Here is a 25,640-nt window from a genome sequence, read left to right as displayed (position 1 = left end):
CCTCCCTCCCCTCCCCCCACCGTGCCTGGCTCTCCTACACTACCACCTCCTCCTCCTCCCGCTTCCACGCCTCCTCTTGGCCTCCCGCGCGGTCGCGGCGCTTTGTGACGCCGGCGCGTGTCCCCCGCCTATAAAGAGCCCAGAGGCAGCGGGGACCGAGGATGGGCGCAGGGATTGCCGTGGCCCCATAGTGACGGTTGTGCGGCTGGACGCCGCAGTTCCAAAGGCGTGCCCCGGAAGGGAACCCAGGTCCCCCGGTTCTCGGGGCCCTCCCCACTGTGGATCCAGGGGCCTCGGCAGCCATCCTGGGACGGGCCTGGTCGCTCCAGGCCCCTCCCTGTGACACCCAGTCTGCGGTCCCTCCACTTAGTAGCTACTTGATTAGGATGTGCTGAGAATGTGGGTCTTTTCGGTGGCAACAGACCTTCCCGCAGGCCAGCCCACAGGCAAATATGCCCTTGGGCACGTTACCCACCCTGGGTGCGGCAGTTCCACGTGAGAAACGGGGTAAGACAGAAAGGTCAGCTTCTGCTTCCCTTCTTAACTACAAAGAGGAAGTTGTGAGGAAAAAGAGACAATAACAAAGTGGGTCTCCTGCCCTTCTCATTGTGATTTGGGGCTACCCTTCGCCCTCCCCATTTGTAAAATAAACTGTGCTTGAACTTTGACCCCTTATAGGTCCTTTTGGCTTGAATGTCCACCCTGGAACTGAGGGACTTTCGAGATAATCATAACCGAAATGAGATGTGGGGACAGTCTTTGGTCCCCGTAGTTCAGAATACAGTACTCCTTTCTCTTAGGAAGGCGTGTCCTAGGATAACTGCCTAAAAAACATTTCCTAGAAAAGCCAGAATACTGTGAGAGTTCTACACACACAATTTCGGAATCGGACAGATCTTGGTTCCAACCCTAGTTCCACACATTACTTCTCCCTGTCTCATCAGTTTTTTGGTTTTTTGTTTTGTTTTGTTTGAGACAGGGTCTTGCTCTATCACCCAGGCCGTCGCACAGTGGCGCGATCACGGCCCACTGCAACCTCCGCCTCCCAGGTTCAAGCGATTCTTCCACCTCAGCCTCCCAAATAGCTAGGACTACAGGTGCTTGCCACCACACCCGGCTGTTTCATCAGCTTCTGTAAAAGGGGATTAATTATACCCAACACAAGCAATTATAATGATTAAACGTATGTACAGCATTTAGCGTAGTGACTGGCACATGGTAAATGATTCATAGGAACTTGAAAGAATAAACTTTAAGGCATAGCTGTATTCTGGATACCACCACTACCCACCCCTTTTATTGAGACAGGGTCTCACTCTGTTACCCAGGCTGGAGTACAGTAGTGATTATAGCTCACTCTAGCAGCAACCTCCTGGGCTCAAGCCATCCTCTAACCTCAGTCTCCCAAGTAGCAGGATCACAGGTGCGCACTGCCATGCCCAGCTAATTTTTGTATTTTTGGTAGAGACGGGGTTTCACCATGTTGGCCAGGCTGGTCTCCAACCCCTGATCTCAGGTGATCCGTCCACCTCAGCCTCCCAAAGTGCTGGGATTACTATCATGAGCCACTGTGCCCAGCCAAGGCACAGTGATTTATAGAAAAATTGAAAAGATAGTCGAGTTCCCCTACACCTGGTGCCCAGTTTCCCCTTTTATTAATATATTACATTAGAAGAGTACATGTATTACAATTAATGAGCTAATATTGATACATCACTATTAACTGAAGTTCATACTTCCTTAATTTTTACCTAGTGACCTTTTGCTGTTCCAGGATCTCATCCAGGATACCAGACTACATTCAGTTTTCCTGTTTCCTTAGATTCCTCTTGACTGTGGCAAAAGACTTTGTTTTGATGACTTTAAGAGTTTTGAAGAATACTGGTCAAGTATTTTGTAGACTGTCCCTCAGTTGGGATTGTGATGCTTTTCTCATGATTAGACTGGTATTATGAGTTTTTGAGGGTAAGATCACAGAGGTGAAGTGCCATTTCATCACATCATATTAAGGGCACAGATAGCAACATGACTTAGCAATGTTGATGTTGACCTTGATTGTCTGGCTGAGGAAGTGTGTCAAGTCTTTCTACTGTAAAGTTACTCTGCCCCTCCCTCCCCCTTTTCTATACTGTACTCTTTGGAATGGAGTCACTCTACACAATCCACATTTAAGCAGCACCCCCTCCTTTTCTTTTGGCCTTTTTTTTTCCCCCTCAAAGGTGAGGTCTCAGTGTTTTAACACATCCTTTTCTAGCCACCAATACTACTGTCCAGGTCTTGAGACCGAACTCTAATAGAATTAGAGCTCCCCTCAGAGAAGAGGGAGTATCCTAGTGAATGCAGCCCCTCTTATCAAAATGATGAAGTTTATGTACCATTCTGTCTTTCCCTCCAGTACCAGTCAATTTAGGGACAAGAGGATTACTGATCCGGAAATGTGAAAGATGATGTTGACACCTTTAATAGCAAGTGAGCAGATAAATAGGTAGAAAGGTCATCTTCAAAGCATTTCACCCACAAAAACTCATCACAGCCCCACCCTGACCTGGAGGATGATGAAGCCCTAGTCTAACCCACTGGACCGTATACATGGCACCCAGACCAGAAGCGACCCCTGGGCTCATGTCAACTCACAAACTCACTAAGCATCCACTGAGGGCATGCCTCTATGCTGGGAGGTTGGAAGCTCAATGTGTTAATGAGTTTTATAATCAAGGCTCTTTATTCTCAGGTCATAGGAACTGGAATTCCACAGAACTAGCTCATGTGTTTTTATTCTAGCCAGTAAGACATTGTTATTAGTAGACTGCCACTGTGTCTTATTCATCCCTGAATCCTCAGCAACAGGCACACCATCTGACACAAAGTAGACACTAAGTAATTGTTCTCAAGAGACTCACGGCCAAGGACAGGAAGACAATGAGTAATCACAAAATCACAAATTGAACTCTACCCTCTATGTCCAGCTATTTTCTCAAGCACATAGTAGGTGCTCAAGACTATAAATTCCGAAACTGTATACCAGCTACTCCAATGTTTGGCACATATTAAGTGCTCAAAACATATTTGTTAAAAGAATGAATGCTAGAAACAGCTTCCTAGAGCTTTCTCATATTGTTTCATAATGGCATGTAGATTGACTTGACTGATTGGTGCCCTCTGGTGGTAAAGAAAAACAGCATTCAAAATTAAAATTTTAAAAATAATTTTTTTAAAAACAGAAAACAGAGCACTTAACGTTCACTACCAGGCATCACCTGGTACTTTCCAACCAGGGTACTTCTTCTTCTTTTTTTTTTTTTTAAACTGAGGCAGTCTTGCTCTGTCATCCAGGCTGGAGTACAGTAGCATGACTTGGCTCCCAGCAACCTCCGCCTCCTGGGTTCCAGCAATCCTCCCACCTCAACCCCGGAGTAGCTGGGACTACAGGCTCAGTGCCACCACGCCCGACTAATGTTTGTATTTTTAGTAGAGACAAGGTTTCATTATGTTGCCCAGGCTGGTCTTGAACTCCTGAGCTCAAGCAATCCACCCACCTCAGCCTCTCAAAGTGCTGAGATTACAGGCGTGAGCCACCGTGGCAAGCCCACTATTAATTTTAGAGGAAGACTGTGGCTCCTTAAGAGTAGTGTCCAAGTTTTACACATATGTTAACATATTTAAACAAGTTGGCCAGGCGCGGTGGCTCACGCCTGTAATCCCAGCACTTTGGGAGGCCGAGGCAGGCGGATCATTTGAGGTCAGGAGTTTGAGATCAGCCTGACCAACATGGTGAAACCCCATCTCTACTAAAAATACAAAAATTAGTCGGGCGTCATGGCGGGCACCTGTAGTCCCAGCTACTTGGGAGACTGAGGCAGGAGAATCGCTTGAACCCAGAAGGCAGAGGTTGCATTGCGCCGAGATCATGACACTGCATTCCAGCCTGGGCAACAGAGTGAGACTCTGACTCAAAAAAAAAAAAAAAAAAAAGGTGGTCCCCATAAAACTCATTCTTTATAAGGTCAGAATTAACCTTCCTAAAGCAAATATTGTTCCCTCCTGTTTATCTTACCAAGATTTCCATATAGTTTCTTTTTGAAAGAAAGATAATCATTTTAAGAAGTGCCACAGGCCAGGTGCCGTGGCTCATGCCCGTAATCCCAGCACTTTGGGAAGCTGAGGCAGGAGGATCACGAGGTCAGATCAAGAGCAACCTGACCAACATGATGAAAACCCATCTCTACCAAAAATACAAACATTATCTGGGCATAGTGGTGCGTGCCTGTAATCCCAGCTACTTGGGAGGCTGAGGCAGGAGAATCACTTGAATCAGAGTCAGAGGTGGAGTCAGAGGTTGCAGTGAGCCAAGATCATGCCACTGCACTCCAGCCTGGCGACAGAGCAAGACTCCGTCTCAAAAAAAAAAAAAAGTGCCACCAGGTGCGGTGGCTCACGCCTGTAATCCCAGCACTTTGGGAGGCTGAGGCAGGCTCAGCCTCACCTGAGGGCAGATCACCTGAGGGCAGAAGTTCGAGACTAGCCTGGCCAACATGATGAAACCCTGTCTCTACTAAAAATAGAAAAAAGAGGCCAGGCGCGGTGGCTCACGCCTGTAATCCCAGCACTTTGGGAGGCCGAGGCGGGCGGATCACGAGGTCAGGAGATCGAGACCATCCTGGCCAACATGATGAAACCCTGTCTCTACTAAAAAAAAAAAAAAAAAAAAAAAAATACAAAAATTAGCCGGGCATGGTGGCGCGTGCCTGTAGTCCCAGCTACTTGGGAGGCTGAGGCAGAAGAATCACTTGAACCGGGAGGCAGAGGTTGCAGTGAGCCAAGATCATGCCACTGCACTTCAGCCTGGGTGGCAGAGCGAGACTGTCTCAAAAAAAACTGTCTAAGCAGCATAGTGAGATCTCTTTAAAAAAAAAAATTATTCCCGCCTCAGCCTCCTGAGTAGCTGGGATTATAGGCACACACTACTGTCCCCAACATGACAAATGTTTTTGGGTTTTTTTTTTTAACTTTTCATTTATTTATTTGGTCTGGCTGTGTTGCCCAGGCTAGTCTTGAACTCTTTGAGCTCCTGCTTCTGCCTCCCAAACAGCTGGAATTACAGGTGTGAGCCACCATGCCCAGCCAACAAGTGAGTTTTTTTGTTTGTTTTTTTTTTGAGACAGAGTCTCGCTCTGTCGCCCAGGCTGTAGTACAGTGGCCCGATCTCAGCTCACTGTAAGCTCCGCCTCCTGGGTTCACGCCATTCTCCTGCCTCAGCCTCCTGAGTAGCTGGGACTAGCAGGCGCCCACCAGCACGCCTGGCTAATTTTTTGTATTTTTAGTAGAGACAGGGTTTCACCATGTTAGCCAGGATGGTCTCAATCTCCTGACCTTGTGATCCACCCGCCTCGGCCTCCCAAAGTGCTGGGATTATAGGCATGCGCCACTGTGCCTGGCCAGAAGTGAATTTTTAAAGTAAAAAAGAAGAGGCAGTTTCCAAGTTGTTTACCAAAAATTTACATTAAAATAACAAACTATAGATTGGCTATACCTACCTTTTTTTTTTTTTTTTGAGATGGAGTCTTGTTCTGTCGCCCAGGCTGGAGTAAAGTGGTGCAATCTTGGCTCACTGCAACCTCCACCTCCTGGGTTCAAGCTATTCTCCTGCCTCAGTCTCCCAAGTAGCTGGGATTACAGGCACATGCCATCATGTCCGAATAATTTTTTTTTTTTTTTTTTTGAGACAGAGTCCTGCTGTTGCCCAGGCTAGAGTGCAGTGGTATGATCTCGGCTCACTGCAAGCTCCGCCTCCCAGGTTCATGCCATTCTCCTGCCTCAGCCTCCTGAGTAGCTGGGACCACAGGCGCCCGCCACCACGCCCAGCTAATTTTTTATCTTTTTAGTAGAGATGGGGTTTCACTGTGTTAGTCAGGATGGTCTCGATCTCCTGACCTCGTGATCTACCTGCCTCAGCCTCCCAAAGTGCTGGGATTACAGACATAAAAAAATTTTTTTTTTTTTGAGGCAGAGTCTCGCTCTTGTCCCCCTGGCTGGAGTGCAGTGGCACGATCTTGGCTCACTGCAACCTCCGTCTCTTGACAGTTCGCAGGTTCAAGCGATTCTCCTGCCTCAGCCTCCTGAGTAGCTGGGATTACAGGCACCTGCCACCACACCTGGCTAATTTTTGTATTTTTAGTAGAAGGGTTTCACCATATTGGCCAGGCTGGTCTCGAACTCCTGACCTCAGGTGATCCGCCCACCTTGGCCTCTCAAAGTGCTGGGATTACAGGTGTGAGCCACTGAACAAGACCAAAAAAAAATTTTTTTTTAATTACCTGGGTGTGGTGGCATGTACCTGTGGTCCCAGCTACTCGGGAGGCTGAGCCAGGAGGACTGCTTGAGCCTAGGAAGTCAAGGCTGCAGGTAACTGTGTTTGCACCAGTGCTTTCCAGCCTGGGCTACAGAGGGAGACCCTGTCTCAAATAAACAAAATAACACAAAACAAAAATATATAAAATGAAATAGACTTTGGACATGTGTGTGAGGGGTGCATAATTGAAGTCCTGTCCTCACTTCCTTGGGCCTGATGAGTGTTCCATACCTCACATAGCTCAGACTGCTCTGAACTGTTTTCCTTTTCTCACAGTAATCTTTCTAATGTGCCCATAGCAATCTGTGCATATCACAGCAACCCCCATGCTGCACTGCATTTATGTGTCTGTTTCCTCTCAGCCTCTGAAGTGCCGTTGAGAATGAGCCATTCATTCATTCATTCTTTCATTCAACAAATTTATTGAGTGCCTCCTATGTGACAGGCCCTGTGCTAATATCAGGGATACAGTAGTAAATGAGGCAGAAATAAGTGGTCCTTGCCCTGGTGGAGCTTACTTTGTCTCTTTCTGAGACAGAAACAGATAAAAACAAGCAGTTAGTAGATAATATTGTTACACGTTTTGGTGAGTACCAGTGAAAGTGACTACAAAAGTGCCTAATACTGTTAGGGCAGGATGCAATTTTATTTTAATTATATATTTATTTATTTTTGAGGCAGAATCTTGCTCTGTCACCCAGGCTAGAGTACGTGGTGCAATCATGGCTCACTGCAACCTCAACCTCCCGGGCTCAAGCAATCCTACCTCCCACCTCAGCCTCCCAAGTAGCTGGGACTACAGGTATGTGTCATGACACCCAGCTAATTTTTGTTTTTTGGTTTTGTTTTCTTGAGACAGAGTCTCACTCTGTTGCCTTAATTTTTTTTTTTTTTTTTTTTTTTTTTTGAGATGGAGTCTCACTTGCCCAGGCTAGAGTGCAGTGGCACAGTCTCGGCTCGCTGCAACCTCTGCCTCCCGGGTTCAAGCAATTGTCCTGCCTCAGCCTCCTGAGTAGCTGGGATTACAGGCCCCTGCCACTGTGCCCAGCTAATTTTTGTATTTTCAGTAGAGATGGGGTTTTACCATCTTGGTCAGGCTGGTCTTGAACTCCTGACCTCATGATCCACCTGCCTCGGCCTCCCAAAGTGCTGGGATTACAGGCATGACCACCGCACCAGGCCTAATTTTTGTATTTTTTTTATAGAGATAGAGTTTCACTATGCTGTCTAGGCTGGTTTCGAACTCCTGGACTCCCACCTCGGCCTTCCAAAGTGCTGAGATTACAAGGTGTCAATTCTTGACCATTCTTGATCACAGGGCTTGATCATTAAGTGTGGAATGAATCGTCATTCATTTCACAGCTTTTTGGTCTTTCTTAGACTTCAACGATGCTGCTTCTTCCCCTCTGTCAATTCAAATTCAAACCATGCTTCAACACTTAGCACAAGCTCCATTCCTCCAGTAAACCTGATCAATCAAAACATTCTAAGCAAAGACAGCAGCAAGGTCAAAGGCCCAGGAAATAAAACAAAATAGAGTAAGAAAACTCCCAAGTAGTTCAATGCAACTGGGGCATAAAATTTGAGGGAGACAATGGTTAAAGGAAAGACTGAAAGGATTGACTATGGTCACAATCCTTCAGTAAACATTTATTAAGTACCTACAATGTGCTGGCTATTGAGTATGTACACATGGTCCTCGTTTCCATGTGTTTACAGTCAAGGGCAAAAACAGACAACTGGGCTGGGCAAGTGGCTCATGCTTATAATCCCAGCGCTTTGGGAGGCTGATACAGGAGGATTGTTTGAAGTTATGAGGTCAGGACCACTACCAAATATTACAAAATTAGCTGGGCATGGTGGCATATACCTGTAGTCTTAGCTACTTGGGAGGATCACTTGAGCCCAGGTATCCAAAGCTGCAGTGATCTACAACTGCACCGTAGCCTGGGTGACAGTGAGATCCTGTCTATAAAAAAATAGTAATAAATTTAAAAATAAAAATGACACAAAAGGAGAGACCATTTGTAACCAGAAATTGTAAAAAAACACTAAAAGGAAAATGGATGATATAAGAAAAACATTTTAGAAAACATATCGGCCAGGCTGGGCGTGGTGGGTCACACCTGTTATCCTAGCACTTGGGGAGACTAAGGTGGGCTGATTGCCTGAGTTCAGAATCCAAGACCAGCCTGGGCAACATGGTGAAACCCTGTCTCTACTAAAATAAAAAAAATTAGCCAGGCGAGGTGGTGTGCACCTTTAGTCCCAGCTACTCGGGAGGCTGAGGCATGATAATTGCTTGAACCCAGGAGGCAGAGGAGGTTGCAGTAAGCTGAGATCTTGCCACTGTACTCCAGCCTGGGTGACAGAGCAAGACTCTGTCTCAAAAAAAAAAAAAAAAGAAAAGAAAAGAAAAGGGAGGGAGGGAGAAAGAAAGAGAAAACATATCGGCCTGGGCATGGTGGCTCACGCCTGTAATCCCAGCACTTTGGGAGGCAGAGGAGGGCAGATCACTTGAGGACAGGGGTTCAAGACCAGTCTGGCCAACATGGTGGCCTACTCTACTAAAAATGCAAAAATTAGACAGGTGTGGTGGTGTGTGGCTGTAATCCCAACTACTCTGGAGGCTGAAGCAGGAAAATCACTTGAACTTGGGAGGCAGAAGTTGCAGTGAGATGAGATCATGTACCACTGCACTCCAGCCTGGGCAACAAAGCAAGACTCTATCTCAAAAAAAAAAAAAAGAAAGAAAAGCTGGGCGCGGTGGCTCACGCTTGTAATCCCAGCACTTTGGGAGGGCGAGGTGGGCGGATCACGAGGTCAGGAGATCAAGACCACAGTGAAACCCCATCTCTACTAAAAAAATACAAAAGGCCAGGCGCGGTGGCTCAAGCCTGTAATCCCAGCACTTTGGGAGGCCGAGGCGGATGGATCACGAGGTCAGGAGATCGGGACTATCCTGGCTAACATGGTGAAACCCTGTCTCTACTAAAAATACAAAAAATTAGCCAGGCGTGGTGGCGGGCGCCTGTAGTCCCAGCTACTTGGGAGGCTGAGGCAGGAGAATGGCGTGAACCCGGGAGGCGGAGCTTGCAGTGAGCCGAGATCACGCCACTGCACTCCAGCCTGGGAGACACAGTGAGACTCCGTCTCAAAAAAAAAAAAAATACAAAAAATTACTAAAAATACAAAAAATTAGACAGGTGTGGTGGCGGGCGTCTGTAGTCCCAGCTACTCAGGAGGCTGAGGCAGGAGAATGGCGTGAACGTGGGAGACGGAGCTTGCAGTGAGCCGAAATCCCACCACTGCACTCCAGCCTGGGTGACAGAGCAAGACTCCATCTCAAAAAAAAAAAAAAAAGAAAGCATATCTAAATATGTTTAGAGAACATATTTTAGGCCTTTAGTTAAGACCTGGGCCGGGTGCAATGGCTCAAGCCTGTAATCCTAGCACTTTGGGAGGCCAGGGTGGGAGGATCACTTGAGTCCAGGAATTTGAGACCAGCCTGGGCAACATGGTGAAATCCCATCTCTACAAAAAATTAGTCAGGTGTGTGGTGCACGCCTGTGGTCCCAGCTAGCCAGGAAGCTGGGGTGGGAGGATGGCTTGGGTCCAGAGGTGATATTTGTGCTGAGAGGTGAAAGACGAAAAGGAGAAAAAGCCAAGAAAGCACATTCCAAATGGAACAAACAGCTTGGGTGAAGTCCCAGAGGCAGGAAAGAACTTAATACAACGAAGGAACTGAAAGAAGGCTGATGTTGCTGGAGCTCAGGGAGCCAAGGGTGGAGTAGCAAGAAAAATGATGGGGACCAGGCGGTGGCTGATGCCTGTAATCCCAGCACTTTGGAAGGCCGAGGCTGGCAGATTCCTTGCACTCAGGAGTTTGAAATCAGCCTGGACAACGTGGTGAAAGTCTACACAAAAATACAGAAATTAGCCAGATGTAGTGGTGTGCGTGTGTAGTCCCAATTACTCAGGAGGCTGAGGTGTGATTGCACCACTGTATTCCAGCCTAGGTGACAGTACGAGACCTTGCCCCTCTTCTCTCACAAAAAAGATGGAATAGCTGGGCAAAGTGGCTCACACCTGTAATCGCAGCACTTTGGGAGGCTGAGGTGAGCGGATCACTTGAGGTCAGGAGTTTGAGACCAGCCTAGCCAACATGGTGAAACCTCATCTTTACTAAAAATACAAAAATTAGCCAGGCATGGTGGCGCGCACCTGTAGTCCCAGCTACTCTACTCGGGAGGCTGAGGCAGGAGAATCTCTTGAATCTGGGAGGCAGAGGTTGCAGTGAGCTAAGATCGCGCTGCTGCACTCCAGAGCAAGACTCTGTCTCAAAAAAAAAAAAAAAAAAAAAAGGAAGGATGGGATAGCAAGTGAAGGGCCATATTGATCATGACTTTATGAAAGTTGAAGTTCGTATTTAGTTTTAAGTATAATTGGAAGACACTGATGAGTTTTTAAAAGGAAGTGACATGATAGAATTTCTGTTTTAGAAAACTAATTCTGGCAGCTGTGTGGAAAATGAGTTGAAAATGGACAACACCGCTCTTGTGAAACTTCCTTAAAAAGCTATTGCATAAACTGACCTGCACTGTTTGAAGTCAGAATAGTGATTAGAGGGCAGCATGAGGGGAGATTCTGAAGGTGCAGGAAATGTTCTGCTTATTTTCTGGGAGCTGATTATATGGGTGTGTTTGGTTTGTGAGTATTCAAGATTTACACTTGGGATATGTAAATTTTTCCTTATGTATATTGTACTTCAATACAAATTTTTACGCCGGGCATGGTGGCTCACCCCTGTAATCCCAGCACTTTGGGAGACTGAGGAGGGCAGATCACTTGTAATAACATAGTAATAGTTGAATTTGGATGATCCTACATTAGGAAATAAAATGAAATATATAACGGTTATTACTAGAATAATTGACAAAATTTAAAGATGGAATTTGTATACCAGTATTGAATCACGATTAAATTTCCTTAATTTTATAATCGGGCTGTGCTTATGTAAGAGGTAGTTCTTGATCTTAGTAGATACATACCAAAGTATTTAGGGAGATGTGTGATTGGTTTTCAAACGGTTTTGCAAAATAATATGTAAACACATAGGTAAAGATAAAATAAAACTAGACAAAATAATAACACTAAGTGAATCCCGGTGAAGAGTATATGGGCATTCATTATATTAGTCTTGCAACATTTGTTTTATATTTTTAATATTTTAAAAACAGGCCGGGCGCGGTGGCTCAGGCTTGTAATCCCAGCATTTTGGGAGGCCAAAGTGGGCGGGTCACTGGAGGTCAGGAGTTTGAGACCAGCTTAGGCAACATGGGGAAACTCCATCTTTAGTAAAAATACAAAAATTAGCCGGGTGTGATGGCACCCGCCTGTGATGCCAGCTCCTCGGGAGGCTGAGGAACGAGAATCGCTTGAGCCTGGGAGACGGAGGCTGCAGGGCACTGAGATCGTGCCACTGCACTCCAGCCTGGGCGACAGAGCGAGACTACGCCAAAAATAAATAAACAAAATAAAATTAACTAAATTATTTGAAATTGTCATAAGCTAAGTAACAAGTAAAAACTGGAGAAAAGCCATAACAATAATCCGGGAACAAGATGATGTTATGGGCTAAACCTGGCAGTCAAGACACAGAAAACTGAGTAAATTCAAGGTATGTTTTGGAGGTAGAACTAACAAGGTTAACTGATAAGGTGTAGTAAATAAAGAAAAAGGGAGGAATAACCGTTGTAAACAAACAACCCGACCAAAACGACCAAACTAGCTCGGCCCTTCCCGTTTGGACCCAAGCGAAGGAAGTGAGGAAAACAAAGCAACCGCCTAGCTACCGTCAGGCTTCCGTTCTAGCGGCGCGAAGAGGCCGTAAATCAGAGAAACCCGTTTGGCTCCTCCCCTAAAGGGCTGTCCTTGAGACTGACTGGCCAATGGAAAGCGAGTAGTCGATGGGTAATCCAGTAGCTCTGGAGTGGGTGGAGTCCTGAGGAACTGGGGTGGGCTGGACTTGGGCCTGGAGTTCGGCATTTCCGCCCACGTGGGAAGCCATGCCGTGTAGACCCGGCTAGAATCTGAAGTGCGGAAGAGTCCTGGACCCCGAATGATGGGGCCGGCGCCAGCTGGAGAGCAGCTGTGCGGAGCGATTGGAGAGCCAGAGGTGGGTTAAGGCTTCTGGGAGGAACAGAGGCTCCATGTGCGCTCCTTTGGCTGCAGGGTCCGAGATGGCGGGGCCTGACAGCTTGCCGGTGAAAGCCATGCCGGCGGCCCATTTTGGAGGATGCTTCCAGCCTGTGGCACTGAGACAGGGCTTGCTAGGGGAAATGGAACCTGGCAGTATTTGGTTAGAAGCAGTGAAGCCAGTAGAGCCTCTGCTCCCTTCTGGAAATCTGCACCTCAAAGTTGAAGAGACCCACACTTGGGTCGTCCTTGACGATAAGCGGGATCTTCCTCCCTCCACAGAACTTGTGTCCAGTTCTGTGCTCCCCGCTCTAGCGGAGGGCATACGGTGCCTCTCCCGGAGCGCTCCAGTAAGGCTCTGTGGGGTGAGAGGGATCGTGGAGGGGATGGGCCCACGGCTGTAAGGGAAAAGGTTTGGGATAGTGCACGCTTGCCTTTGAAGCCTGCTCATGGTGTGGGTGTACCAGTTGTGGAACCTCGAGCGAGTAGTGGGACTTCAAGTGTCTTCAAGGATTATTTTGAGGATTTAATGACTGGCTAAATGTATCCTCTGGAGTCCAGTCTGTTCTAGCTCCTTCCATCAGTGAGTACTTAGTATATACTGAGGCAGTCAGAGCTTCCTTGAGGAGATGGAACCTGGCAGGATTTTGGTTGGAGCGAGAATGGAAAAGACATTTGAGAAGTCCCAGGCCTATATCAGCAGAAGAGGAAACTTCCTGAAAATACAAGGGGCTTGGGCATTACTTAGGGCAGGGCCCAGTTAGCTTCTTTTTTTTTTTTTTTTTTGAGACAGTCTTGCTCTGTTGCCCAGGTTAGAGTGCAGTGGCATGATCTCAGCTCACTTCAGCCTCTGCCTCCTGGATTCAAGTGATTCTCCTGCCTCAGTCTCCCGAGTAGCTGAGATTACAGGCATGTGCCACCACACCCGGCTAATTTTTGTATTTTTAATAGCGACAGGGTTTCCCCATGTTGGCCAGGCTGGTTTCGAACTCCTGACTTCACCTGATCCGCCCACCTCAGCCTCCCAAAGTGCTGGGATTACAGGCATTAGCCACCGTGTCCGACCTGGGCCCAGTCAGCTTCTGTCCCTACCAATTCCAAACAGAGCTCCATGCTTGTGGAGTCAGGTAGACACAAGAGCTCTTAAGGAATTTTCGGTTCAGCACTCAGTAATGTTCCTTGAAGTAACGATTCTCCTGAGTTTTACAAAATCTGACTCCTATTCGAAAGAGGGACAGAGCAGGTGAAGCCTTTACCCACAACCTGTCATGGTGGCACTTTAGGCAGCAGATGCTAGATACCTATTACCTCACAATGGCTTCTCCCTCACTGGTCACAGGTGATGGAACCAGCCCTGGAAGGCACAGGCAAAGAGGGGAAGAAGGCATCCTCCAGGAAGCGTACACTGGCTGAGCCTCCAGCGAAGGGCCTCCTGCAGCCAGTGAAGCTCAGCCGGGCAGAACTGTACAAGGAGCCTACCAATGAGGAGCTTAATCACCTTCGGGAGACTGAGATCTTGTTCCACTCCAGCTTGCTTCGTTTACAGGTACTGTTGAGTGTCTGGGGCTTTTGTTCAAGGGGTATACCTGGGACCCTGAGACTGATGGACTGTTTTCTACCCTCTCTTACAGGTAGAGGAGCTACTAAAGGAAGTAAGGCTGTCAGAGAAGAAGAAGGATCGGATTGATGCCTTCCTACGGGAGGTCAACCAGCGGGTTGTGAGGGTGCCCTCAGTCCCTGAGACAGAGGTAAGCAAATGGCCTGGGGAACTGAGAAGCACAAGAGACCGCCAGTGGGGGTGTATCAAACAGGGGCCTTGCTGTTACTCTCTTTAAGGGTTGGGGTGCAGGGAGCTCATTCTCACAGCAAGGAAGCTTAGCTGGGAGCGTGGTCATTTGTGTATTCATTCAGCAAGTACTTACATGCCTTGCAGTATTTGTGTTCTTAGGACATATCAGTAAATAGCCTATGTTCTAATGTTGAGGTTATAGTTAATAGATAAGCATGACAGGTCAACTCTGTGGCAATGTTAGAATGTGGTAAACACTGGAAAAAGGAAAAAGTAGGACAAGCAATGTAAGGGGATTGGGAGTATTAGAGGATGGGAGTGGTTTACAAGTTTAAATGGGGTGTTCACAAAGTAGGCCTTATTGAAGTGACATTTGTGTAAAGACTTGAAGTAGGTGAGTCAGCTATATAGATATCTAAGGGAATGAAAGCATTCCAGGAAGGGGGAACAGCCAGTACAAAAGCACAAAGGCAGGACTGTTCCAGGTACATTCCTTGGAATGAATGAGGAAGATAGAAGGAGATGAGTTCAGAAAGGTGATGGGGAAAGGTAGCATATCATGCACGGCATTGTGTCCCAAAATAAGGAGTTTGGCTATTGCTCTGGGTGAGATGGGGAGCCACTGCTGGGTTTTATTTTGCAGAGCACTGATGCCCTCTGATGTTTAAAAATTCACTTTTTTTTTTTTTTTGAGACAAAGTCTGGCTCTTTTCCACCAGGCTGGAGTGCAATGGTGCGATCTCGGTTCACTGCAGCCTCTGCCTCTCCTGTTTAAGCGATTCTTCTGCCTCAGCCTCCTGAGTAGCTGGGATTACCACACCCAGCTAATTTTTTTTTGTATTTTCAGTAGAGATGGGGTTTCACCGTGTTGGCCAGGCTGATCTTGAACTCCTAACCTCAGGTAATCTGCTCACCTCGGCCTCTCAAAGTGCTGGGATTATAGGTGTGAGCCACCCCACCTGGCCTAAACAGTTCACTTTTCCAGCCTTAAAAAGTTTAGTTTTAGAAAAATTTACTCCAGCTGTTGTGTCAAAAGTAGAATGGAGATGGACAACGATGAGATTAGGGAGACCAGTTAGGAACTAATCTAGGCACTAAGAAATGATGGCTCCTCAAACTAGGGAGGAAAGTAAAGAAGTGATCCTTTTTTTTCTTAAATTTTTTTCTCTCTCTGTTTTAAAAAATTTTCTATTTAGAGAAGTGATCCATTTCTGAATACATTTTGGTAGTAAAATGGGTATTCTTAACAGAGATAAGTTAAGGTGATTTAAGTGGTTTTGGCTTGAGAAACTCATATAGAGTTGTCTTAGCAAGGAAGACATAGTTATGGGAAGATTGGCAGTTTGGTTTCAAACATACCGATGTGTTAAGATGTCTTCTAGACATACAGGGTACATGTGAGGAAGGCAGTTGAATCAGTATGTGTCCCTGTCTCTGCCCCCACAGCTCACTGACCAGGCATGGCTCCCAGCTGGGGTTCGAGTGCCCCTCCACCAAGTGCCCTATGCCGTGAAGGGCTGTTTCCGCTTCCTGCCCCCAGCCCAGGTTACTGTTGTGGGCAGCTACCTTCTGGGCACCTGCATCCGGCCAGACATCAATGTGGATGTGGCACTGACCATGCCCAGGGTAAGGTCCAGGGTTTAGGGAATAGAGGCCCACCACCTGACTACCTACAAATCCTGGATCCCTCTTTCTTTTTTTTTTTTTTTTTTTTTTTTTTTTTTTTTTTTGAGACGGAGTCTCGCTCTGTCACCCAGGCTGGAGTGCAGTGGCCGGATCTCAGCTCACTGCAAGCTCCGCCTCCCGGGTTCCCGCCATTCTCCTGCCTCAGCCTCCCGAGTAGCTGGGACCACAGGCGCCGCCACCTCGCCCGGCTAAGTTTTTGTGTTTTTAGTAGAGATGGGGTTTCACTGTGTTAGCCAGGATAGTCTCGATCTCCTGACCTCGTGATCCGCCCGTCTCGGCCTCCCAAAGTGCTGGGATTACAGGCTTGAGCCACCGCGCCCGGCCGGATCCCTCTTTCTTATCTGCTGCTTGCCAGGGGATTGAAGCCTGAATTCTAAATCAGAAGAGCAGACCATTGCAGGCATCCTGAAGGCAGCTTAGATCCCTTGGGCCAGTTGCTGTCCTTTGGGAACTTTGCCCTCCTGATATGAGAACTGGGCATAGTGTTACTAACTGTGGCTCAGGCACTTCTGTCAGCAGAGGAGCCCTGGTACTCTCACCTTGGCTTCACCTTGGCCTACAGCTCCACAAGCACTTATATGCCTGGCCTTCTCTTCTCCCCTGGCCCCTCCAGGAAATCCTACAGGACAAGGATGGGCTGAACCAGCGCTACTTCCGCAAGCGTGCCCTCTACCTGGCCCACTTGGCTCACCACCTGGCCCAGGATCCCCTCTTTGGCAGTGTTTGCTTCTCCTACACAAATGGCTGCCACCTGAAACCCTCACTGTTGCTGCGGCCGCGTGGTGAGAGGCACACATTGGGCTGAGGGCATAGCATGGGGTGGTAAATCTGGAGGAGGGGGCACAGAGGCCTCAAGTATGGGGGGACAGGATGGGGAGCCTTCTGACTCCAAGGGCTCCTGCAGAGTCTCAGCACCTGCTGTCTCTGCCAGGGAAGGATGAGCGCCTGGTCACTGTACGTCTGCATCCGTGCCCTCCGCCTGATTTCTTCCGCCCGTGCCGCTTGCTGCCAACCAAGAACAATGTGCGCTCTGCCTGGTACCGAGGGCAGAGTCCTGCAGGGGATGGTGAGCAGGCCCTGGTGTTGAGGTGGAGCTGGAGGGAAGGGATGTGGGGGACTTTTCCTCTCATGGCTTCCCTTTTCATCCCACAGGTAGCCCAGAACCCCCTACCCCCCACTACAATACATGGGTCCTTCAGGATACAGCTCTCGAGTCCCATTTGCAGCTCCTGTCAACCATGCTGGGTTCAGCCCAGGGCCTGAAGGATGGCGTGGCACTTCTGAAGGTCTGGCTGCGGCAGCGGGAGCTGGACAAGGTGAGTTGGGGGTAGCCCAGCCTCCCTACCTGAGTGCCTGTGTGATGGGTAGGCTCTGACTTCAGGCCTCTCCCTCTGTCTCTTTCAGGGCCAGGGTGGGTTTACTGGGTTCCTTGTCTCCATGCTGGTTGTCTTCCTTGTGTCTACACACAAGATCCATACCACCATGAGTGGCTACCAGGTCCTGAGAAGCGTCTTGCAGTTTCTGGGTGAGGCAACTAGGTGGGGAAAGGCCGGGGTTCTGCTCCTTTTGGGAATCCTCATCTTAGCAGGGGTCTTTTGGTTTTTTGCCATCAGACAGATGAGCAAACTGAATCAGCTGAGGGAGGGTGTCATTAGGACTGGGTCCCCAGAAGGGGATACCTTCTAATACACTTGTGGTTCACTTCAGCCACTACAGACCTGACAGTCAACGGGATCAGTTTATGTCTCAGCTCAGATCCGTCTTTGGTAAGTTGGAGAAGGGCCAGGTCTGTGCCAGGAGGCCTGCAAGTGAGGTGCCAATCCTGACCTGCTTCTCTCTACACCCCCCAAGCCGGCCCTGGCTGACTTCCACCAGGCCTTCTCTGTTGTCTTCCTGGACTCCTCAGGCCGTCTCAACCTCTGTGCTGATGTCACTGCCTCTACTTACCACCAGGTACCAATGGGCCCCCAGTCTGTGTTCCCCTGATGTCCCAGCCCAGACTCTGTCCCTTTTGTGAGTACCAGAACCCCAGAAACTCCTCTTCAAAGAGCTAAGTTTAGGGCATGTCTCCTGGTCTAAGCCCTTGGATCAATGAAGGGCACAGGGATGGTCCCTTCTGTGGCTCCAGGTACAGTATGAGGCACGGCTGTCTATGACGTTGCTGGACAGCAGAGCTGACGATGGGTTCCAGCTGCTGTTGATGACTCCCAAACCCATGATCCGGGCTTTCGACCACGTCCTGCAGTGAGTTTAGGGGTGACAGGGTATGTTGGCGGGTCCTGTCTCTTTGGGGCTACAGAGGTGGGGCAAATGTCTTCAGACAGGTGCTCAGATCATTCAGGGAGGAGGTGGTACTAGGGACCAGCAACCTGATTACTCCTCTTTGGCTCTCTGTACCCCTCCAGTCTCCATCCACTGAGTCGCCTGCAGGCAGCGTGCCACCGGCTGAAGCTCTGGCCAGAGCTGCAGGACAATGGGGGGGACTATGTCTCAGCTGCTTTGGGCCCCCTGACCACCCTCCTGGAGCAGGGCCTGGGGACTCGGCTGAAGCTCCTGGCTCACTCTCGACCTCCAGTCCCAGAGGTGAGGTGGTGTAGGTTGGGGAGTTTGGGTCTGAGTTGGGCTGGATCCAGGGTCCCAAGAGACACAAAGGACATGCCATTCCTCTAGCAAGGTGTTTCTACCTAGCTAGAAAGTAGGTTTCTAGGCCAGGCGGGAGGAAGGGAGGACTGAGCTCAGCCTTTTGAAATCTTGCAGTGGGGCATCAGCCAAGATCCACCAAAGCACAAAGACTCTGGGTCCCTGACCCTGGGACTCCTCCTCCGGCCTGAGGGACTGACCAGTGTCCTTGAGCTGGGTCCAGAGGCAGACCAGCCTGAGGTGAGGGACCCCGGCATGTACACTGGAAGGAGTGGGGCGGCTCTTCCCTGTGGCGTCTGGACCAAAGCTTGTCAGGGAGGGTCCGCAGAGCCCTTCCTTCCCCAGCTCTACTACCACCCTTGTCTCCTCAGGCTGCTAAATTCCGCCAGTTCTGGGGATTCCGCTCGGAGCTTCGGCGTTTCCAGGATGGAGCCATTCGGGAAGCTGTGGTCTGGGAGGCAGCCTCTATGTCCCAGAAGCGCCTTATTCCCCACCAGGTGGTCACCCACCTCTTGGCACTGTGAGTGTTGGCATTTGGATTCCAGGAGGCAGTACGGGCTGGGGAGCCTTTTCAGGGGTCTGGCCCAGGCAGTTGAGCAAGAACATAGCCCCAAATTTTCTCAGTGTCTGTGCCTCTTTTTCAGCCATACCGACATCCCAGAAACCTGTGTCCACTATGTGGGGGGCCCCCTGGATGCACTTATCCAAGGCCTGAAACAGGTAAGGGTCTTGGGGTCAAGGCTAGTGATTGTAGAGTCTGTGGAGAGAGAGTTCTTTCCGCCTCAGCCAGCTTGCACTTCCTGGCGTGTCCAGCAGGCGGCGGTGCTGGCTGTGCTGCAGCCTGAGCTGGGGCAGAATCCAGGTGAAGCTGGCCTTCTGTAGGGTCCAACCTCCTGACCGTCTTCTCCCTCTCAGACCTCCAGCACAGGCGAGGAGGCCCTGGCAGTGGCGGTATGTTGCTACGACGACCTCAGTCGCCTACTGTGGGGGCTAGAGGGTCTCCCACTGACCGTGTCTGCTGTTCAGGGAGCTCACCCAGTGCTGCGCTACACAGAGGTGAGGTACAACGGTGCAGGTGACCTTTCTGCTTAGTAACCCCACCTCTGCTCCAGTCACCCAGTACTCCCTGCTTCTAACTCCTGACTCTGGGCACTCCCTCCCAGTCCCAGGCCCCTTCCTCAGCCCCCCTTCTTCCACAGGTGTTCCCACCAACTCCAGTCCGACCAGCCTCCTCCTTCTATGAGCCTCTGCAGGAGCGGTCCTCACTGCTGCCCCGGCTCGATAAGCCCTGTCCAGCATATGTAGAGCCCATGACTGGTAAGAGGGCCGTTGGGAGGGAGTAGGAGGGATAGTTCCAGCTCCAGGCCACAGTATGAGACCTCTGACTTCTCTTCTCCATCAGTGGTCTGTCACCTGGAGGGCAGTGGCCAGTGGCCACAGGACGCTGAGGCCGTGCAGCGGGTCCGAGCTGCCTTCCAGCTGCGCCTGGCAGAGCTGTTGACACAACAGCATGGTCTGCAGTGCCGTGCCACTGCCACACACACGGATGTCCTCAAGGTTAGGCTGGTACAGGCAGATATGTCCCCGGCGGGGGGGGGGGGGGCACCAGGGATGTCAGGGCATGGAAGAAGACACCCCTGTGGGTACCACGCTGGGGAATAGGGCTGCAGGCTACAGAGTACTCCCGGGGTCCTGGGCTGACACATCCTTCTCTTTCCGTACCTTCTTCCAACAGGATGGATTTGTGTTTCGGATTCGCGTAGCCTATCAGCGGGAGCCCCAGATCCTGAAGGAGGTGCAGAGCCCAGAGGGGATGATCTCACTGAGGGACACACCTGCCTCCCTCCGCCTTGAGAGAGACACAAGACAGTTGCCACTGCTCACTAGTGCCCTGCACGGGTAAGGCCACTGACACAGCTTCTTCCTGTCTGTAGGCCCCTCCTGCCCCCATTCTCCTCGCCTAGCCACCTGTCTCTCTGGGGGCCAGATGGTATCATAGTTAGGGGTATGAGTTTTGGAGTCTGGCAGGTTCTGGAATCCTGGCTTTGCCACTTACTGACTGTGACCCTATGGTCAGGTTTTCCTCTTTGGTCCCTATGTTCCTCATCTTTAAAATGGAAATAACACTAGGATCAACTTCTTGGAGCGTTTGTTAAGAGAACATGAGATTACACATGTAACCTATTATCACTGAGGCTGGCCTTGGGTAGGGCTGGATGAACAGTGGCGGTGGCGGGGTGGGGCCCTGGGCACCTGAGTCTCGCTGACACTCCCCTCCTCTACCCAGACTGCAGCAGCAGCACCCAGCCTTCTCTGGTGTGGCACGGCTGGCCAAGCGGTGGGTGCGTGCCCAGCTTCTTGGTGAGGATTTCACTGATGAGAGCCTGGATCTGGTGGCCGCTGCCCTTTTCCTGCACCCTGAGCCCTTCACCCCTCCCAGGTGATTCCCTCCACTTTTTCCCTAGCTGAGAAGTTCCCTTGGGGCCAGCTATCATCCTTCATGCTGCACCCTAAGTTTACATGGGAATGGGTTGTTAAGCAAGTGGTGGAAGGGGTTCTAAGATGCCCTGCACCCCCCAGTCCACACCAGGGGGTCTGAGCTCCGTAGCCTGAGGGAAGCCTGGGGATATGTGGCTGGGCCCCGGATTCTTTACTTACTCCAGCCCTTTAGTTCCCCCCAGGTTGGCTTCCTTCGATTCCTTTACTTGGTATCAACGTTTGATTGGAAGAATAACCCCCTCATTGTCAACCTCAACAATGAGCTCACTGGTAAGTGGCAGAACAGGGATCAGACTGCTGGAAGAATTGCCTTTATGGATTGCAGGCAAGGGTTTCCCTGACAGTGTTAGGTTTTCTCTGTGCCTCCCCAGCCCCAGATGTCTAAGCCTAACATGAAGAAGAGGTCCAGGTGAACAGCCTGCCCATTATGACATGATTTGCTCTTAACTGTCACAGACAGAATGGTAGGGTGGTAAGCAAGCTACCCATTGGGGGACTGTGGAAGGAAGAGGAGAATAGAAGGGGAATCCTGAATGCCAGGTGAGCAGTATTAGGGCGCGGAGCTAGGAAGTGTAGCATAGATACTCAGACCTCTTGGTGGGGGTGGGAATGGTGATTTCTGGTTGTAACATGAGGCACTCCTGGTCTCTGCAGAGAGCAGGGTGTCAGGTTCCTAATTCTCCAGGTGTGTGGAAGCCCATAGTGGGAGGGGGCCAGGGGCAAGACTTAGCTTGTGCAGGCCCGGAAACCAGACTGGGGGTGCCAAGCAGTGGAAAATTCTGCCTCTGGGCTGAGGTTGGGAGATTAATGCCCCACCCAGTTGGGGCAAATGCAATGTCCCGTTCATCACCTTTGCCACTTGTTGGTGGGGGTTGTTGAAAAATACCTCTGATGAGCAGCTGTTAGGGGCACCGTAGGAAGACCCGGGGCAGTAGAGGGTGTCTTACAGGGAGGAGCAGGCTGACCCAGGATCCATTCTTGTCTCTAGTGGAGGAGCAGGTGGAGATCCGCAGTGGCTTCCTGGCAGCTCGGACACAACTCCCCGTCATGGTCATTGTTACCCCCCAAGACCGAAAGCACTCTGTGTGGACACAGGATGGACCCTCAGCCCAGGTTCAACCCCATACCTGCCCCCTAATGCGTGGTTTTCTTCCCAAGGAAAAAGCAGGCCCAGCCTGAGCTGGGAGAGACCCACTGTCAGTTCCAGTCTGATGTGTCTGTACCCTGCAGATCCTGCAGCAGCTTGTGGTCCTGGCAGCTGAAGCGCTGCCCATGTTAGAGAAGCAGCTCATGGATCCCCAGGGGCCTGGGGACATCAGGGTAAGCTTCTGACCAGCAGTGACTCCAGGGCCTCTGGGGATTCTGTCTTTGGAAGTTCAGCGTTTGGGGATCTCACAGGAGGCCAGGTCCCCTTGTTTGGTGAGACTGAACAGAGGAGGTGTTGAAGCTGCTGTGGTGCCTGGGGTGGCAGCCTGGGGAACCTGGGTTCCATCTGGGTCTCCTGTTTCTAGCCTGTGCTCCTCCTGCCAGGCTATGCAACAGCTGCTTCCTCTGTAGGTCTTGGTGTTTCAGTCTTCAGATGGGCAGGTGGGCCCATAGTGGGTGGTCAGATGAAAGGGAAGGAGGAGGAAACCAAGGTGGGCATATGGAGAGGTTTGTGGTTCAGTTCCTCAGTCAAGGAAGTCCTGCTGACCCCTCCTTCTCCCATTCCTTAGACAGTGTTCCGGCCACCCTTGGACATTTACGATGTGCTGATTCGCCTGTCTCCTCGCCATATCCCGCGGCACCGCCAGGCCGTGGACTCGCCAGCTGCCTCCTTCTGCCGAGGCCTGCTCAGCCAGCCGGGGCCCTCATCCCTGATGCCCGTGCTGGGCTACGATCCTCCTCAGCTCTATCTGATGCAGCTCAGGGTTGGTCCTAAACAACTGAATGACCCTGGGGAGGGGACTTCCAGGTGAAGCCGAGGCTATGGAGGAACTCTTAAATGCCTGCCTATAATCTTCTCTGTTCTGTCCCTTTCTAGGAGGCCTTTGGGGATCTGGCCCTTTTCTTCTATGACCAGCATGGTGGAGAGGTGATTGGTGTCCTCTGGAAGCCCACCAGTTTCCAGCCCCAACCCTTCAAGGTGTGCTGGCTGGTGACAGCCGTGTTCCTGAGTGTGTGCACGTGGTTCTGTGTGGGTATGCATGTCTGTGTGTAGTCTGTTCTATGGACAAACCTGTGTCAGGTGTGGAGTGCATGGGCTTGTGTTTCTATCCCCACCACCCCCACTCTGCACCCAGCCTGGTGTCTCTGGGTGTGCCGTTGTGACCGCCAATCCGCATCTCTTCTCTGATTTCCCCAGGCCTCCAGCACAAAGGGGCGCATGGTGATGTCTCGAGGTGGGGAGCTGGTAATGGTGCCCAATGTAGAAGCAATCCTGGAGGACTTTGCTGTGCTGGGTGAAGGCCTGGTGCAGACTGTGGAGGCCCGAAGTGAGAGGTGGACTGTGTGATCCCAGCCCTGGAGCAAGCTGTAGGTGGACAGCAGGACATTCGACCTCTAGAGCATGATGTCAGTGGGATGACCTCCACCCTCCTTGGACATGAATCCGCCATGGAGGGCCTGCTGGCTGAACACGCTGAATCGTCTCCAACAAAGCCCAGCCCCAACTTTCTGATGCTGCAGCTTTGGGGCAGGGACATGGTGGCCCGTGTAGTCTCCTGGTCCTGACCATCCCAGAAGAGGAGTGGGAGTCGGCTCAGAGAAGGAACTGAACCCAGGAGATCCATCCAGCTATTAGCCCTGGGCCTGGACCTTCCCCCAATTTCCCACTCCTTTCTTAGTCTTCTTCCAGAAACAGAGAAGGGGATGTGTGCCTGGGAGAGGCTCTGTCTCCTTCCTACTGCCAGGACCTGTGCCTAGACTTAGCATGCCCTTCAAAGAGTCACATCACCAATGCTGAGCAGTGGAAAGGGGCTATATGTGTATCAATAGACCACATTGAAAGAGCACAATGCCCTCCTGTGTTGATGCCACTTCCCAGGGTGGAGACAGTGGAAAAGAACTGAGGACAAGAAAGGGTTGGGTAGGTCAAGGGGTCGGGGGACTGGTAGTCCCCCAATCTTGGAGAGGTGCAAAAAGCACTGGGTGCTACCCGCTGGCTGCATCTGCCCTGGCTGTTTGTCCGTTCATGTCACAAACTACCACTACTACCTACCTGCAGTGGGGTTGCAGAGATGGGGGAGACTCAAGTCTTGCTCCCTAGGAGCTACCAGGTCCAAGGAAGAGAATGCTGCCTCCTTTCAGTCTAGTCTACACCCCCTTTCTGGCGGCCTCTCCACTTCCTGTAATTCTGGCTATTTTTCTAGACTCAGCTCAAATAGTGCCCCTCCTTAAGCCCATCCCTCGCCCCCAGCCTGAGGTGATCTTTCCTGAACTGTTAGAGCAGTTACTCTCTGTTCAGTTCACTTGGCAGGCACACACATTGGCATAAATTCTATTGTTTTGAACGCCGATTTAAAATTAAATTGCAGCTGGGCATGGTGGCTCAGTTTGTAATCCCAACACTTAGGGAGTCAGGAGAATCACTTGAGCTCAGGAGTTCTAGACCAATCTGGGCAACAGCGAGACCCCATCTCTTTTAAATAAAAAGTTAAATTGCTTAATTTCCCTGTATTCCTGGCCTGTCTGCCCCTTTCACATAATTTTAACCTGGTTTCCTGGATGTAAACTCATTGAGGGCAAGGAATATGTTTGAACATAGATTTTTTCGTGTCCTTCCTAGCACCTATTACAGTGCTTTGCTCAGGGACCATCCAGCACAGGCAGATGGAGGGCAGAGAAGCCCACTGGAAGATTGCAAAGTAAAGGGAATCCATTTGTGAACTCTGCCTGGAACAAGTGGGTGGTGACGGTGAAAGAGAAAGCCTAAGAGATTATAGAGTTGACATTTACTGAGTGCCTAATAGGTGCCAGGCGGGTTTAGGTGGTGGTGTCCGTATCTTATGTGCGGAAACTTGGTCATACAGTCATACGAGCTGTAGGGAGTAGGTACTTTTATTTACCTTCATTTTCTGAGTGAGAGCACAGGCTCAGCGCAGGGGCCCGTTGTGGAGGAACTTTGATGCCTGGCTAGAAAGCTCCATCCTCAAGATGAGAAGCTGCGTGTGGGAACTCTGGCCTCCAATTCTGTCTCAACTGTTGGTCTTTGTGAATCACTGCTTGCCTCTACTGTCACTGCCATGGAGCAGCTCAGCCCAGGGTTGAAATTAGAATAGGGAGGGAATAAATTGGCTGGCCATGTGAGCTGGAGTCCACATCTGTCCCTCTGCTATTTATTCATGAGCTTCAAGCATCAAGGTGCCAGGCTTTATTTTCAGGGAGTGAAATGTAATCCCATCCCTTGTGGAGCCCCATGGTCCATGGTCACCCTTGGCTCTTCCTCTTGCCTCCCTTGGTCCTTTGGACTATTTGTCCACAGTCCCTCCATGGGCTCCT

General features: G+C 50.2%; 1 protein-coding gene across 3 annotated transcripts; it reads left to right on the top strand.

Annotated features, from left to right (window-relative positions):
• Positions 1–12,359: 12,359 nt before the first annotated feature.
• On the top strand, positions 12,360–24,082 carry NOL6 (nucleolar protein 6 (RNA-associated)). Of its 3 annotated transcripts, XM_011980023.1 has the most exons (26): positions 12,360–12,527; positions 13,887–14,093; positions 14,179–14,295; positions 15,783–15,962; positions 16,636–16,804; positions 16,954–17,088; positions 17,175–17,338; positions 17,427–17,547; positions 17,730–17,788; positions 17,874–17,975; positions 18,151–18,266; positions 18,428–18,605; positions 18,780–18,902; positions 19,034–19,182; positions 19,307–19,382; positions 19,578–19,718; positions 19,862–19,979; positions 20,065–20,219; positions 20,398–20,561; positions 20,950–21,102; positions 21,334–21,431; positions 22,150–22,274; positions 22,392–22,481; positions 22,877–23,071; positions 23,185–23,286; positions 23,506–24,082. In XM_011980023.1, exons 1-26 carry the CDS (start codon positions 12,471–12,473, stop codon positions 23,653–23,655), a joined length of 3,444 nt encoding a protein of 1,147 aa, XP_011835413.1. In that variant the 5' UTR covers positions 12,360–12,470; the 3' UTR covers positions 23,656–24,082. The 3 variants fall into 3 exon arrangements, with proteins under 3 accessions (XP_011835413.1, XP_011835416.1, XP_011835415.1); XM_011980025.1 differs by lacking the exon at positions 15,783–15,962 and having other exon boundaries at positions 12,396–12,527; positions 18,127–18,266; XM_011980026.1 differs by lacking the exons at positions 19,578–19,718; positions 19,862–19,979; positions 20,065–20,219; ... (5 more) ...; positions 22,877–23,071; positions 23,185–23,286.
• The last annotated feature ends 1,558 nt before the right edge of the window (positions 24,083–25,640 follow it).

The sequence above is a fragment of the Mandrillus leucophaeus genome, unplaced genomic scaffold (genome assembly GCF_000951045.1).
Source record: "Mandrillus leucophaeus isolate KB7577 unplaced genomic scaffold, Mleu.le_1.0 Scaffold208, whole genome shotgun sequence".
Classification (NCBI taxonomy): Eukaryota; Metazoa; Chordata; class Mammalia; order Primates; family Cercopithecidae; genus Mandrillus; species Mandrillus leucophaeus.
This window is presented reverse-complemented; position numbering and strand designations above follow the sequence as displayed.

Bases quoted from the DNA above. Each gene is read 5' to 3' on its own strand.
- NOL6 (XM_011980023.1), top strand. From the start codon at position 12,471: ATGATGGGGCCGGCGCCAGCTGGAGAGCAGCTGTGCGGAGCGATTGGA. The intron at 19,383-19,577 runs GTAAGGGTCTTG...TCTCCCTCTCAG, and splicing joins TTATCCAAGGCCTGAAACAG to ACCTCCAGCACAGGCGAGGA. The intron at 20,562-20,949 runs GTAAGGCCACTG...TCCTCTACCCAG, and splicing joins CTCACTAGTGCCCTGCACGG to ACTGCAGCAGCAGCACCCAG.